Raw genomic sequence first — 14,415 nt, forward strand, 5'->3', positions numbered from 1 at the left:
ATAGAAGCTCACACAATAACTTGTCCTTGTGTCATTTAAAACAAAGTGGTATATTTAGCACTTAAAAGGGGAAGTGATGTATTTGTTAGTTCTTCTACGCATGTCAGAGAATCCTATCCGTTCCTCCTGGGTAGACATGAAGAAAACCTACGATCCTACAGATCAGCTACTATGAATATAACCGTGGCTTTGAACCACCGCACAACAGGCTCTAGCAGTTATGAAACCTTACTCTGGTGTAATGTGTGAGCAGTAACTTCTTGGCATGAGCACTATGGAGTGTAGCGCTGACAACATGACCATATGGTCGCACGGGTTAGTGGAATACGGGTAAGTGGTGCACGAGCAGTTAAAGACGCCCTGGGGAGAGCAAACCACACGTTCACTGAAAGCACATAGAGCTGTTGCGCCGCATAAACTCTTTTCAACAACGCTCACAACACGCTATTCATTAAGTTGGTTCAATTACTACCTGTAATATCAGAGACCACAAAAACTCAGCCTGATCTGGCCCAATGATGCTGTATTGGGTTCGACAGACGAGCGTTCGAGGTTTAGTTTAACAGTCCAAACGTTTACTGCGGGGCACACTTGGTTAAGAGCCAGTGTACACACAGGCATGAGTAATCACAAAAATTTGGGGATAAACAAACCCTAGCAGACTGGAATCCAGTAAGGATAATAAACCAACTCGTAGTTTTAAAAGTTACAGTATAAACATAACAATGAGCAATTGTTTTATTCCCCATGTGTTCTGCAGCAATTTTTGGTTAGATGTCAGTTTCATTTTACGAGAGCTGCAATGTAAAGTGGCAGCCAGGAAAATGTTCAAAAAGCCTTGTGTGTGCTTTTTCACAGAAGCTGGCCTTCTCATAAGGAGCCCTAAACACAAGATGCTCCATTTAGCTGCATGCAACTGTGGAATCTAACCATATCATCACTGCAAAAGTGCAAAAGCTCAGTGGTTATCACTGCTGCTTCTGGTTGTTTCAGCAGTGCTTTGCCAAACTGAGTATTTTTATAAATGTTCTATCCACTAGGTTAGGTGTCGAGCTGCTGATTTACAATCCCGTCTCACAGTATTGAAACAGCAGGGCCAATTCTTTTGTTTTTGCTATACACTGAAGATATTTGGGGTTGAGATCAAAAGATAAATATGAGACAATAGATCTGAATTTCAGCTTTCATTTCCTGATATTTACATGTAGATGTGTTAAACAATTTCGAGCGTGGCTCCATTTAACTGATGGGTGTTTCTTGCTGCCCAGGTTTGCCCTGTTAGATCGATTGTTTAAATAATTAATAGCACTGAATGTCTACTCTTGGTTTGAGCCCTGTGAAAACTGCATTTGTTGTTAAAATGTTTAAACCAACATGAAGACCAGAGAGCTATCCATGGGAGGAAAGCAAGCCATGCTGAAGCTAAGAAAAGAGGGGAAAATCGATCAGAGCCATCGCACAAGCATTAGCACAGCCAATAGAACAATTTGGAATGTCCTGAAAAAGAAAAAACACTGTTATACTAACAACCAGACATCGAACAGCAGTTGATGACAAACACTGTGGGAGCTGTAAATAAAATCCCCAAAACAGTCAGCCAGTGACATCAACAACCTCCACAGGGCAGGGGTGAAGGTATCACAACCCAGTGTGATTTCGAAAGCAAAAATATAGAGGCCATACCACAAGATGCAAACCACTCATCAGCACTAAGAATCTGAAAGCAAGATTGGAATTCACAAAGAAATACAGAGATGAGCCACAAAAGTTCTGGAACCAAGATTAACCTCTACCAAAGTGAAGGAAAGACCAAAGTGTGGAGAAAGAAAGGATCTGCTCATGATCCAAAATGTACAAGCTCAGTGGACAAGCATGGTGGAGGTAGTGTCATGGTTTGGGTTTGCATGGTTGCTTTTGGAACAGGCTCACTAATCTTTATTGATGATGTAACTCATGATGGTAGCAGCAGAATGAATTCAGAAGTCTACAGAAACATTCTGTCTGGCAATTGACAGAGAAATGCATCCAATCTAATTGGGAGAAACTTCATTATGTAGCAAGACAATAATCCAAGACACACTGCTAACACAACAAAAGACGTCATCAGGGGGGAAAAGTGAAAGGTTTTAGACTGGCCAAGTCAATCACCAGAATTTAATCCAGTTGAGCAGCATTTCACCTCCTGAAAATTTTTCAAAAGATCCTTACTCCAATGGTTCGCATGCTTTTTTTGTGTCTACCTGTGACTCCCCAAAATATAATTTGTATTTCATAACCCCCTCCATCAAGACTCACCCTAAATCATACTACAGCAACCTCTGTTTCTCCACACGGGGGACAAGGACTACACTGAAAGCCCTTTGGCTGTGTCCGCTACTGCTGTAAACACATTATATTGCTACCTCTTCTGCCACTTCTAACTTCAGCACACATGACATCTATTATAAACACAGAAGTACACGTCCTTGCTGACCAGAACTAAACGACTAAACTAAAAGTTGTTTTTTTTTTAAACTTAGTTTTGTTTTGCAGTTACTTGCAGCCACCATTTCTTTCAGCTCATAACAACAATGTAATAAATAGACTTTAGAGTGATGCATGATAAATCGATTTTTTTGGAAAGTCATTCTCAAAAATAAGAAAAAGAACAATCAGTAAATTTGATGTTTGTTTCCTTTTGTTTTTTGTTAAATTTACAAGGATGTACAGAAAGAATTTTGCTCAAAGATTTCATAATACATCTGTCCTTTCATTTCCATCACCATCAATAACAGTGTATTTGGACAGCATTTACATACCTTGAAATAAAGCCTGTACTATATTCTCTATTCTGTGCATTTTTTTGTTGTCAAACAATCTGCATGTTAACGCTCTACTCTGCAACTAATGCCTTTCTTCTTTACTCTTTTATTTGTACCAGAGACTGATCACCATCTGCAAGTCCACAACTATCTCTTTTGTACAATTTAATAATACAAAACAGATGACCGTTGTCTTCACAATTACTCTGTCTCTGCTGCAAATTAACAACCATGGAGATAGTCAAGAACTCCTGGCTGCTTGGTGTATACAACACAGAGGATCTCACGTGGGCCCTTAACATCATCTTTCTAGCCAAAAAGCCCAGGAGCGTCTCCACATTCTCCCCTGTAGAACTTTTCACTTCATTCTACAAGGCCACAGCGAGAACACTGAGCAGCTGTGCGCTATTAAAAAAAAAAAAAAACTGAGCACATCACTGGGGTCTCTCTGCATTCCATTAAAGATGAACAACAGAAACACGGCATCTGCAAAGCCACCAGCCTTAAAAATGGATGGACAATTCATATGGTGCCCAGGACACACACATTTAATTTCTAGGTATTGACTTTTTTTTTATGGAAAAAAAGGCAAAACTTTGTGTTGATTTTGCAAAACAGAAGTTTCGGATGTTTTTTAAAAAAATTTTTAAATCAGCTGGCTTTTTACGATCAATAACACACTGCTACGTGAAAACACTGAGCATAATAAAGACAAGCACAAACCTGCCATATACTCTCCTGCTATAAATAAACACTCCAGTGAGATCATTTCAAACATCTCCAACATGCCATGCAAGGATATAACACCACATCTCAAATCAGCCAAAATGTTAAGCAACAGCTTGGTGACAAACACTATGGCCTAGTTTAGAACATGTTTACAAGTACATAAAGATCATATGTTTGTTCATCTCGCTTATGCTGCATTCAATATACCTCGGCTGAGGTACACTGGAGCGTGGAATAACGTCGACCAACACTGACCTACGTGCGTTCAAAGTGTTCAAAGTGGGACAAAATACAAGGACGGCCCCATGTTCTTCTTTTGTTAGCAACAAACTAGCCAGCTAACTGTGATGAGTGATGTATATTTTCCTCCTCAAAACAGCAAACTGTACAATATTCGAGTTAATAAGCAAATAAGTCAGTATGATGATTGCTCTAAAGCAAATACTTGTATATACAGTGTACAGTGGTGGTTGAAAGTTTGTGAGCCCTTTAGAACCTTCTACATTTCTGCATAAATATGACCAAAAACATCATCAGTCCTAAAAGTAGACGAAGAGATCCCAAATAATTGAGGAAAATTATCCAATATTACATATCTGTGAGTGGCAAAAGTATGTGCACCTCTAGGATTAGCAGTTAATTTGAAGGTGAAATTACAGTCAGGTGTTTTCAATCAATGGGATGACAATCAGGTGTGAGTGAGCACCCTGTTTTATTTCAAGAACAGGGATCTATCAAAGTCTGATCTTCACAACACATGTTTGTGGAAGTGTGTCATGGCATGAACCAAGGAGATTTCTGAGAACCTCAGAAAAAGGTCACAAAACCATCTCTACAGAGTTTGGACTCCACCAATCCACAGTCAGACAGATTGTGTACAAATGGAGGAAACTCGAGAACATTGTTACTCTCCCCAGGAGTGCTCGACCAACAATGATCACTCCAAGAGCAAGATGGTATTTCTACCCAAGAATGCTTAAAGAAGAATAAAGTTCATGTTTTGGAACGGCCAAGTCAAAGTCCTGACCTTAATCCAATAGAAATTTTGTTGAAGGACCTGATGCAAGGAGTTCATGTGAGGAAACCCACCAAAATCCCAGAGTTGAAGCTGTTCTGTACTGAGGAACAGGTTAAAATTCCTCCAAGCCGATGTGCATAACTGATCAACAGTTACAGGAAACTTAAGTGGGTCACACCAGATACTGAAAACAAAGATTCACATACTTTTTCCACTCACAGAAATGTAATATTGGATCATTTATCTCAATAAATAAATGGCCGCGTCTTTTTGTCTCATTTTTTAATTGGGCTCTCTTTATCTACTTTTAAGAAGCAAACTTTCAAGCACCCCGCAACTGAACTTTTAGGATCCGAGTATTTCATAGGATCCCAGGTACACCAGAGGATCAGGTACTATGTGCACCTGCACTTTATAACAGGATATCATCTTCTGCTTAATATGCAGCTACTATGACAGTTTACAGTGATATCAGCAAGCTAATGGGCAGAAACTGAACTAGGCAAAATATTTATGTTTAGCTCATCTCTTGCACAGAATGCAACCCACACAATCCTAATAAAGCTCCTGTATCGTTAGTGTAGCACTCAGTCCGGTAAATTCACTGTATTGTTCATTTCTTCCATCACAACAGCATGAGCTTCCACGCTTCACCATGCAGATCTTACCCTGGTTGTAGTAGCGAACATGTACTTGTCCCGGAGCTGAAAGCTGTCCACCCTTTCCAGAATGATGTGTCGGTTTTCCTCGCTCTGGAAGAAGTCAGTGCTGCTGAGAATGCTGGAGACACCCTGGGGTTTGTGCCTCTGGACCAGCACTGTGGTCGGGCTGTCATACGGCTCGACTCCCCTAGGAGAACATACACAGTATTGCCACAGTACAACAGCTGTATGATCAACAATAACAACAACAACAACAACAACAATAAACCCTGAAAGGTAGAAATGCACCGATTGTTCCAGCACGTCAAAGCTGTAGCTCTGAGAAACGTTTACGAGTCTTTTGCACTTATCTCGATTTCTGCATGAACGGCTCCTAAAAGGTGCCTTATTTAAAAAACACAACATGCATCACTTAGCATTGTCTTATCTTTATTAGACAAATGGAACGAACAATAAACATCACCGATGGAAGAAGTATGTGAAAACCTGTAGGACAAATCACCTCTAAACATGGAGTCGAGTGCTGCAATCAGTTCAGCTGTACTTTCACCAAAGGGCACTCAGAGACGGGGAAAAAATGTCACATTTCTCCAGCCTCACCTAGTTTTTCCAGAGCAATAGTGGAAACTAATGTTCTCTAGACAAATAACCAAAAGTAAAGAGTAATTTGTGAAAAATCATGATCACAATTTTGGCCTATTAAATGAAATCAATATATAATCAATTGGAATTTTATCTGCAGCTTTGCTACAATTAAAATCTCCATGAAATCAAAATTGAAAGTTTTGTGGCTTTTAGTATAAATATCTTAGCCTTAAGGTTATCTATAAGCTAGTGCACTCCAAAACAATGACGAAATTCGCATTTAGAAGATACATGCATTCAAAACGTTCAGCCACCAATCATTCTGCACTTCAGCTTCTCATCAAATCATGTCTAGAATCTGAAGTGTCTCGCCACCAACATTATAAAAATAAGAGCTATATCAGCAAGCATGGGTCGTAAACGTGTCTTTGGCTGGTTGGTTAAGAAGGAAATGGCATGAATGCATTCATTCACTTTAATTTTTTTGTGTCATGTAAAGCTAAGCCCAGACTGTGAGGTAAGCTAAACTCTATTGGCTATTAAAAAATGGGAGGAGCAACCCAAGATGTCCCACCCTATGTTTCCTGTTTCAGTGGAAATTCACATCAACACATCAAATAACGCTGTGCATTTCAAGGCACTTTACAGGGATTTAATTAATAGGTTCTTTTTCTCTGAGGTTGAATCGTTACAATTTTCCATTTTTTTTCCTCTGTTGATATTCACCAGACGTCTTACCTTAAGATGTTTAAGAAAAGGTTCTCCGTTGATTTAAAATGTGTTTGCTTCTAACTAAACCAGATTCTAAATTGTGGTAAAAAAAAATTTTTTTACATTTTTTGAGCAAAATAAGCGGGATGACAATATTAGGAGAGCCAATCTGCATCAAATTCTACAGTAAGTATGGGAGGGTCTGATAAGGATTCCAAACAGTGAAGTAATTCGACTGACTCAGTGAAACGTTGCAGCTGGGTCTGTTTTATATAAGGGTTCACATACTTTTTTCCAGTAATTACTTTGAACGTTTAAACAATTTGTTTAATAAAGATAGGGAATTGTATCAGTTTGCATACTTGGAGCTATTTCTGAATTGTCCCCTTTTTTGGTCCACATTTCTCTCCACACAGAGGCAAGCTAAGGGCCATGAAGCTCCATGTGTATAAATGATTCAGCATAGGTTTAGGATTAGAGTCATGGCTTCAGAGACCATGGAACCCTGAGGTTTACTCTCTTGCTCCCTGGCACAAAGGCCTGCCTGCCTCCCTGCCTCCTTTGACCAGAGCCAGATCTCCCTGCAGTTCCCACCTGGTTTCCCACTGAAGCTAAGCAGCCTAGCCAGGACCTGGATGGGAGACCTCCTGGGGAAAACTAAGGTTGCTGCTGGAAGTGGTATTAGTGAGGCTAGCGGGGGGTGCTCACCCTGTGGTCCGTAGGTGATGGGGACACTATACTGTAAAAACAGCACCGTCTTTCGGCTGAGACTTTAAACTGAGGTCCTGACTCTCTGTGGTCATTAAAAATCCCAGGACACTTATCGTAAAAGAGTAGGGGTGTAACCCCTGGTGAAATTCCTGGTGAAATTCCCCCATTGGCCCTTCTCTATCATGGCCCCCTAATAATCCTCATCTCTGAAATGGCTACATCACGCTCTCTTCTCCTCTAATAGCTGGTGTGTGAAGGGCGTTCTGGCGCACTATGGTTGCCGATGCATCATCCAGGTGGATGCAACGCACTAGTGGTGGTTGAGGAGATCCCCTCTCCCACTATGTAAAGCGCTTTGAGTGTCTAGAAAAGCACTATATAAATGTAACTGTAACTAACTAGCTTCTGTAAACATACCGGCTTATTCGCGGAGACTTGTTCTTAAAGCTGCTAACAAATGGATAAAAGGATTACTCTGAAGGGACAATCACACTAACTACTGTACTGTTCCACCTATACTACTCCACCCACCAAGATTTAAATACAAAGCTGGGCGTCTGGACTGGAGCAGACATGAAACGGCATTTTTTAGCACTCTTAAATCGGCCTGCGGTGGAGCTCTGGGCTGAAGCAACCATCTCAGGGGATCAGTATTAAACCCAGAGAGTACAATAGCGCATTTAAGGTATAAAACATGATGGGGCAGGTTGTATATAAGAAAAAACATGCAGTGCGTACATGGAGTTTTTCTGTGATGGATTTTGCGGCTGCTTTTTTTTTTTAAAAATTGCGATGCAATTTACAGTTTGTGGGGGGGTGGAGTAACACACATGGAAGTTAGCGCTATCTGCCACCTTTCGTAAACATGACCTCACAAATGCCCATGATTAGCTAGTGTCGCTGTACTTCACAGAAGTGAGAGTATGCCACCCCTCCCACCCATGGCCAATTTAGCTCTCTTGGACTCCCAGTCATGAATGGCTGAGCGGAGTAAAAGAAAGGCCGAATGCTTTTCTGCATCTGTTAAAAAAACGTCCGCGAAAGAAGTTAGTCCCTGTTATTATTTATGTTATAGTAGCTATAAACATTCATTCCCTCAGCCTCTTTTTTCCCTCTCTCAAAGTTAATAAGACAAAAATGCAGCTTGACATGTTACCAAGAAATCCGAAATGGACAAAATCCTCTGTACTCCTTCCCGTAATGTTAAATAAACAAAAAAGCTTCATCATAACATTTTTCGTGGTTGTTGTTTTTTTTTTATAAGTTTATTATTAGGCTTAGATTATGAGGGCATCCACCATACAAGTCCCTGTTAATGAGTTATTAATGACTGAGCTAAAAAAAACAAAAAAAAACGTCTTATTTGTCTCGCAGCCGGATCAGATTTGAGAATTCAACAGCACTGTGGTATATTATGTATATCTGCTATCAGGAATTATGAATGATTTTTACATAAAACCCCTAATGTGTCATGTGAGCAAGGCACAGGCTTTATCAGTGTACTGAGAGGAGACTCATTAACCACACTCCATTTTCTTGGGGTGCCTCACTGACTGGACACCAGAGAACAAAGTGGATCAAGTCCAGCCAAGCCCAAAGGCCATTAAATCAGCCATTAATCCAAGGGAAGCATGCTGATTCCCACTACTAACAAACTGAGCTAGCAGCAGCAGCTCGCCTTAAATGCAGCGCACATAATCATCAACTTCCTCGGAGGTTATTACTGCGGATCATTTTCGCTCCCCCGTGAACAAGCCGGATGCAAATAGCAGTCGTGTTCATAAAACAGTGCGCGCATCCCGATCATTTGCTGCGCTAAATAGGATATAATATAGTTTAGTATACTTTAAATAGCAAACAGGGGGTTGGTATTGGTGTTATAAACGTACAGATAAATCAAGGCAGGAAGATAAAACTTTTTCAATGTTTTATCAATGCATAAAATCACGAAGATGCAGGTCAAGAGCTTCAGTTAATGTTCACATCAAGCATCAGAATGGGGGGAAAAATGTGATCTTTAACCGTGGCATGGTTGTTGGTACCAGATGGGCAGGTTTGACTATTTCAGAAACTGCTGATCTCCTGGGGTTTTCACACACACACACGTCTCTAGAGTTTATGCAGAACCGTGCGAAAAAACAAAAAAATACCATCCTGTGAGCAGAAGGTCTGCAGGTTGAAATACCTTGCTGATGAGACAGATCAGAGGAGAATGACCAGACTGGATTGAGCTGATAGAAGTCTATAGTAACTCTTTACAACGGTGGTGAGAAGAAAAGCCTCTCAGCATGCACAAAACATCAAAGGGTGATGAGCTACAGGAGAAGACCACATCAGATTCCACTTCTGCCAGCCAAAAACAAGAATCTGGCACTATCATAGGCACATACGCACTCAAACTGGACAGGTGAAGACTGGAAAAAGACCAGTTTGGGTGAGTCTCTGCCCATGATAGCCTCAGATTCTTGTTCTTAGCTGACAGGAGTGGAATCCAATGTTGTCTTCTGCTGTTGTAGCTCATCCACCACAGAATTTGATGTTTTGTTCATGCCGAGATGATTTTCTGCTCACCACGGTTGCAAAGAGTGATTATACGAGTTATTATATCCTTCCTGGCAGCTTCAACCATTCTGGCCATTCTCCTCTGACCTCTCTTATCAACAAGGCGTTTCTACAGACGTGACACAGAACTGTCATTCACGCAATGTGTTTTTTTTTTTTGCTTTTCGCACCATTCTGAGTAAACTCGAGACGGTTGTGTGTGTGAAAATCCCAGGAGATCAGCAGTTTCTGAAATACACAAACCATCCTTCAGGCACCAACAACCATGCCCTATTTAAAAGTCACAGAGATTACATTGTTTCTTCATTCTGATGTGAACATTAACTGAAATGACCTGTATCAGCATGATTTCTTTGTGCATGCCACATGATTGGCTGATTAGATAACTGCAGGAATGTGCAAATGCACAGGTGTTCCTAATGAAGTGGATGGTGAGTGCATTTCTATGATACATAGTCAGTACGTTAATACACGTCGATAATATGACTAAAACAGGAATCTTCCATTGTCTTAATTCGATTTGTGTTTACTCCGGAGTATGACTTTATTCGGATTAAGGTAATCAATAGTCACTGTTTACATGGTAGTTTCATAATCAGAGTATTGTATTATTCGGGTTAATACCGGATTATTGTTGCCCATGTAAACGTACTGAGTATCTGTCACAATATACAGGTTTGCAGACAGGCTGACGGCGAAACAAAAAAGTGCTACAATAAAAAAAGCCATCAAATTTAACGATGCTTTCATATCATTTCTATAAAAAGAAATTATTATCCAGAATCTACAGAGTATTGTTTCTTTCATATAAGCAAAATAGCATGCCTTGTCCGTTTAGGTCATTGACTAAGGAGGTAATTTACTCATTACTTTTGCTAGTTTTAATGAAAAAATCCAGCAAAACAATTCTCAAAAATATCACGTATCACTGCAGTAAATTTGGTTTTATATTAGGTATTCTTTTGCACTGCCTCGGACAAGATATTCAAAGAAAGTCTGTAAGAAGGTTTTCCTTTACACACATGCATCTGTCCCTACTGTAATATGATAGGTAACAGTTTCTGCCATATCTCACCACCTTTAGGCAGTGTTATAATTACATATGTGTGTGTGTGTGTGTGTGTGTGTGTGTGTGTGTGTGTGTGTGTGTGTTTCAGCTTCAGTCTACTCCTCCAGGATATTTGAACTCGTCACAGCTTCTGAGATCAAACAGCATACAAAAAACAAAACCTTATTTACATATTGTTTTCTCACATTGTATATGAGCTCATTCACACAGCTATCCTTTATAAAGAACTCACAACATCTAAGTAAATGCGATCTTGGTAAATCAGCTTAATATAGCTTAGATCACAGGAAAAATGTACAGTGGTGATTGAAAGTTTGCAAACCCTTTAGAATTTTCTATATTTCTGCATAAATATGAACTAAACATCATCAGATTTCTAAAAGCAGATCAAGCGATGCCAATTTAAAAAATTAGACAAAAATATTACACTTGCTCATTTATTTATTGAGGAAAATGATCCATTATTACATTTCTGTGAGTGGCAAAAGTATGTGAACTTTTGTTTTCAGTATCTGGTGCGACCCCCTTGTGAAGCAATAACTGCAGCTTAATGTTTGCGGTTGATCAGTCTGTTAATCAGTTGATAACTGATGACTGTTGATCAGTCCTGCACATCGGCTTGGAGGAATTTTAGCCCGTTCCTCAGTACAGAGCAGCTTCAACTCTGGAATGTTGGTGGGTTTCTTCACATGAACTGCTTGCTTCAGGTCCTTCCACAAAATTTAACATTTTGGAATGGCCAAGTCAAAGTCCTCACTTTAATCCAATAGAACTTTATTCTTCTTTAACCACTCTTAGGTAGAACAACTTGTGTGCTTAGGTTTGTTGTCTTGCTGCATGACCCACTTTCTCTTGACATTGAGTCCATGGTCAGATGTCTGGACATTTTCCTCTAGAATTTGCTGGTATAATCCAGAATTCATTGTTCCATCAACGGTGGCAAGCCATCCTAGCCGAGATGCACCAAAACAGGCCCAAACTATGACACTACCACCACCACCACCATGTTTCACAGATGGTATAAGGTTCTTATGCTGGAATGCAGTGTTTCTCCAAACATAACGTTTCTCACTTACACCAAAAAGTTATATTTTTATCTCTTCCATCAACAAAACTTTTTTCCAATAGAAGAGTTCACAAATTTTCAAGCACCACTGTAACTATATTTTTAATCTGAACAATTTTGAATATAACAATAATAGTTAGCTAGCACTCTGCTCAGTTTGGATGTTTTAATACTTTTGCATTTGCAGAATTAGAAATGTGAACACAATAATTTAGCTCATTTTCTTGCAGAACTTGCAATAACCTTATGACAAGCGTGTTTTCTCCGTAACAAGTACGGCATCTAACTTTCAAATTGTAATCCATTTAAGCCAAGCATAATGGTGGAATGTTAGCTAGCAGGTTATTGTTTAACATTCAAAGGTACTTGCCAATTTCCAAAATGCTTCTTGTTCAGCATTAAATGCCAACATCTAATTCAATCAATAGTTAGACCAAACTTTGGCAAAATAGACACAGGAGAACTCTTTATTAAATTTAACTTAGCGTTTAAAGTTTAAAAATCAAGAATTTCCTGTTGGTTATTTAACAGCACAGCTCAGGAAATAACTTGTGTTCGCTCCACAAAAATAAACCTAATTACAAAGGTTAAAAAGTATGACATGTTGATCATTAACAAAAACATTGTAAGTTTTCCCAAAGTGCTGAGTACAAGAGGAATAAAACACTCTGAAGCATGCTGCTTTTGGAAAAATAATCAAATGTTGGTTGTGGCAGTGACTTGGCCTTGTTTTGGGCTGTAATACACCACCCCATCATTGATTATTTTCCTATAACTGCATGCCCTGTCATATTTTATTCAACAAGTCAAGCCTTAAAACTATAAATTTAGAATTATCCAGTTACACCAACTAAAACTATCTAACGCTGCCTACTTGTGCATATTGACTGCAGTGTATTAAATCACAAAGTCTGTTTTCTGACAGATCACATTGCCAAAAGTATGTGGACACCTGACCTTCACACCCATATCCACCAAAGTTGGAAGCAGTCAACTGAATATCTAGAATATCTTTGTATATTGTAGCATTACGATTTCCCTTCACTGTAACTAAGAGGTCCAAACATGTTTCAGCAGGATAATACCCCTGTGCACAATGCGAGTTCCATGAAGACAGTGCCGATGTTTGGAGTGGAAGAACTCGAGCGTCCTGACCTCAACCCCACTGAACACCTTTAGGATGAACTGGAACGCCGACGACTGCACCCCAGTCCTCTTCACGCAACATCAGAGCCTGACCACACTAATGCTCTTGTGGCTGAACGCTCACAAATCCCCACAGCTATGCTCTACAACCTAGTATAAAGCCTTCCCAGAAGAGTGAAGGTTAATATAACAGCCAAGACAAGACTAATGCTATAATGGGATGTTACAGGTGTGATGGCCAGGAGTCCACAAACTTTTGGCCATATAGTGCATCTGAACTGTCTGAGTAGTTAGCACTATTAACCCCGACTTCCTGCTCTCAGCTTCCCAAAACAGTGAAAAGCCTTTTCACTGGGCTAGACAGGCAAGAATAAAGATCACTTATATGATAAGGCTAGATCTAGGCTAGGATTCGAATCAGAAACCAATAAGGGTGAGGAAGAAGTGGAAACATGGCCTTCAGTGCCTGATGGACAAACTCAGTGAGAATTATCAGAGTATTTCACAGAGTGTCTTACGGCAAACACCAGCAGTACTTAATTACAGTCATTGATCTTACCAGAAGTAGGACTTGACATGTTCTTGAATCAGCACCCATGTTTCACCAAAGTCATCTGACTTCCACAGCTTCCAGGAAAAAAAGAAAAAAGAAAAGAAAAAGGAAACGGATAAAACTTTCTGAAATTTCAAGCCCAGCTGATGACTCATTATACAGTGAATTCAGACTGAAACTTTTCTCTAAAGGCTTTAACTCTGATGAATCACCACGCTTATTGGACAAGTGCCACTAGCCCAACCTTTGCAACAGAACGTTTTCAATGCAGAGTAATAAAGTTTCCCTACTGAATCAGAACACTAAAATAACTATCCTGCATGTTAAGAAAAAAAAAAGCAGCTATTTCATAAATTTAAAAAAAAAAAGCCCTGCTTTCATACTCTAAAAATAAAGCACAGCTAAACAGGAATATCAGTGACTTTGCACTCAAGCATGTTGAAATAACTGTTACGGACAAACCTGCTTATTAGGGTGGGAACTGTCATAACCCAGGACCAGGTTTGGTCTCTTGCTGTGCAGGAGCAGGTCTGTGGGTCTGAAGGGGATGGAGAATCCCTGGACGCTCTTGCAGAAATCAAAGGTGTTCCAAAGGTAACTGTTTTTGGTGTCTGCAAAAAGGTACTGAGGACAACATGAAAGAACAGAAATAAAAAGTTAATTGTTTCCTTCATACATTTTAATTCATTCATTCATCTTTAGTAAGCGCTTTATCCCTGGTCAGGTTTAGGGTGGATCCAGAGTTTGTCCTGGGAACACTGGGGACATCACATGTCCATCACATGGGCAACATGCACATACA

General features: G+C 39.8%; 1 protein-coding gene across 2 annotated transcripts in view; it reads right to left on the bottom strand.

The window, feature by feature from the left end:
* Positions 1-14,415, bottom strand: part of sorl1 (sortilin-related receptor, L(DLR class) A repeats containing) — a 92,621-nt gene that overhangs the window by 55,388 nt on the left and 22,818 nt on the right. For both annotated transcript variants that reach the window (XM_053646351.1, XM_053646350.1), the window contains exons 4-6: positions 14,076-14,237; positions 13,620-13,687; positions 5,217-5,397 (exon numbers count right to left, since the gene is read on the bottom strand). In XM_053646351.1, the coding sequence (XP_053502326.1) occupies positions 5,217-5,397; positions 13,620-13,687; positions 14,076-14,237 (411 nt within the window). The remainder of the gene's footprint in view (positions 1-5,216; positions 5,398-13,619; positions 13,688-14,075; positions 14,238-14,415) is intronic.

The sequence above is a fragment of the Ictalurus furcatus genome, chromosome 17 (assembly GCF_023375685.1).
Source record: "Ictalurus furcatus strain D&B chromosome 17, Billie_1.0, whole genome shotgun sequence".
Taxonomy (NCBI): Eukaryota; Metazoa; Chordata; class Actinopteri; order Siluriformes; family Ictaluridae; genus Ictalurus; species Ictalurus furcatus.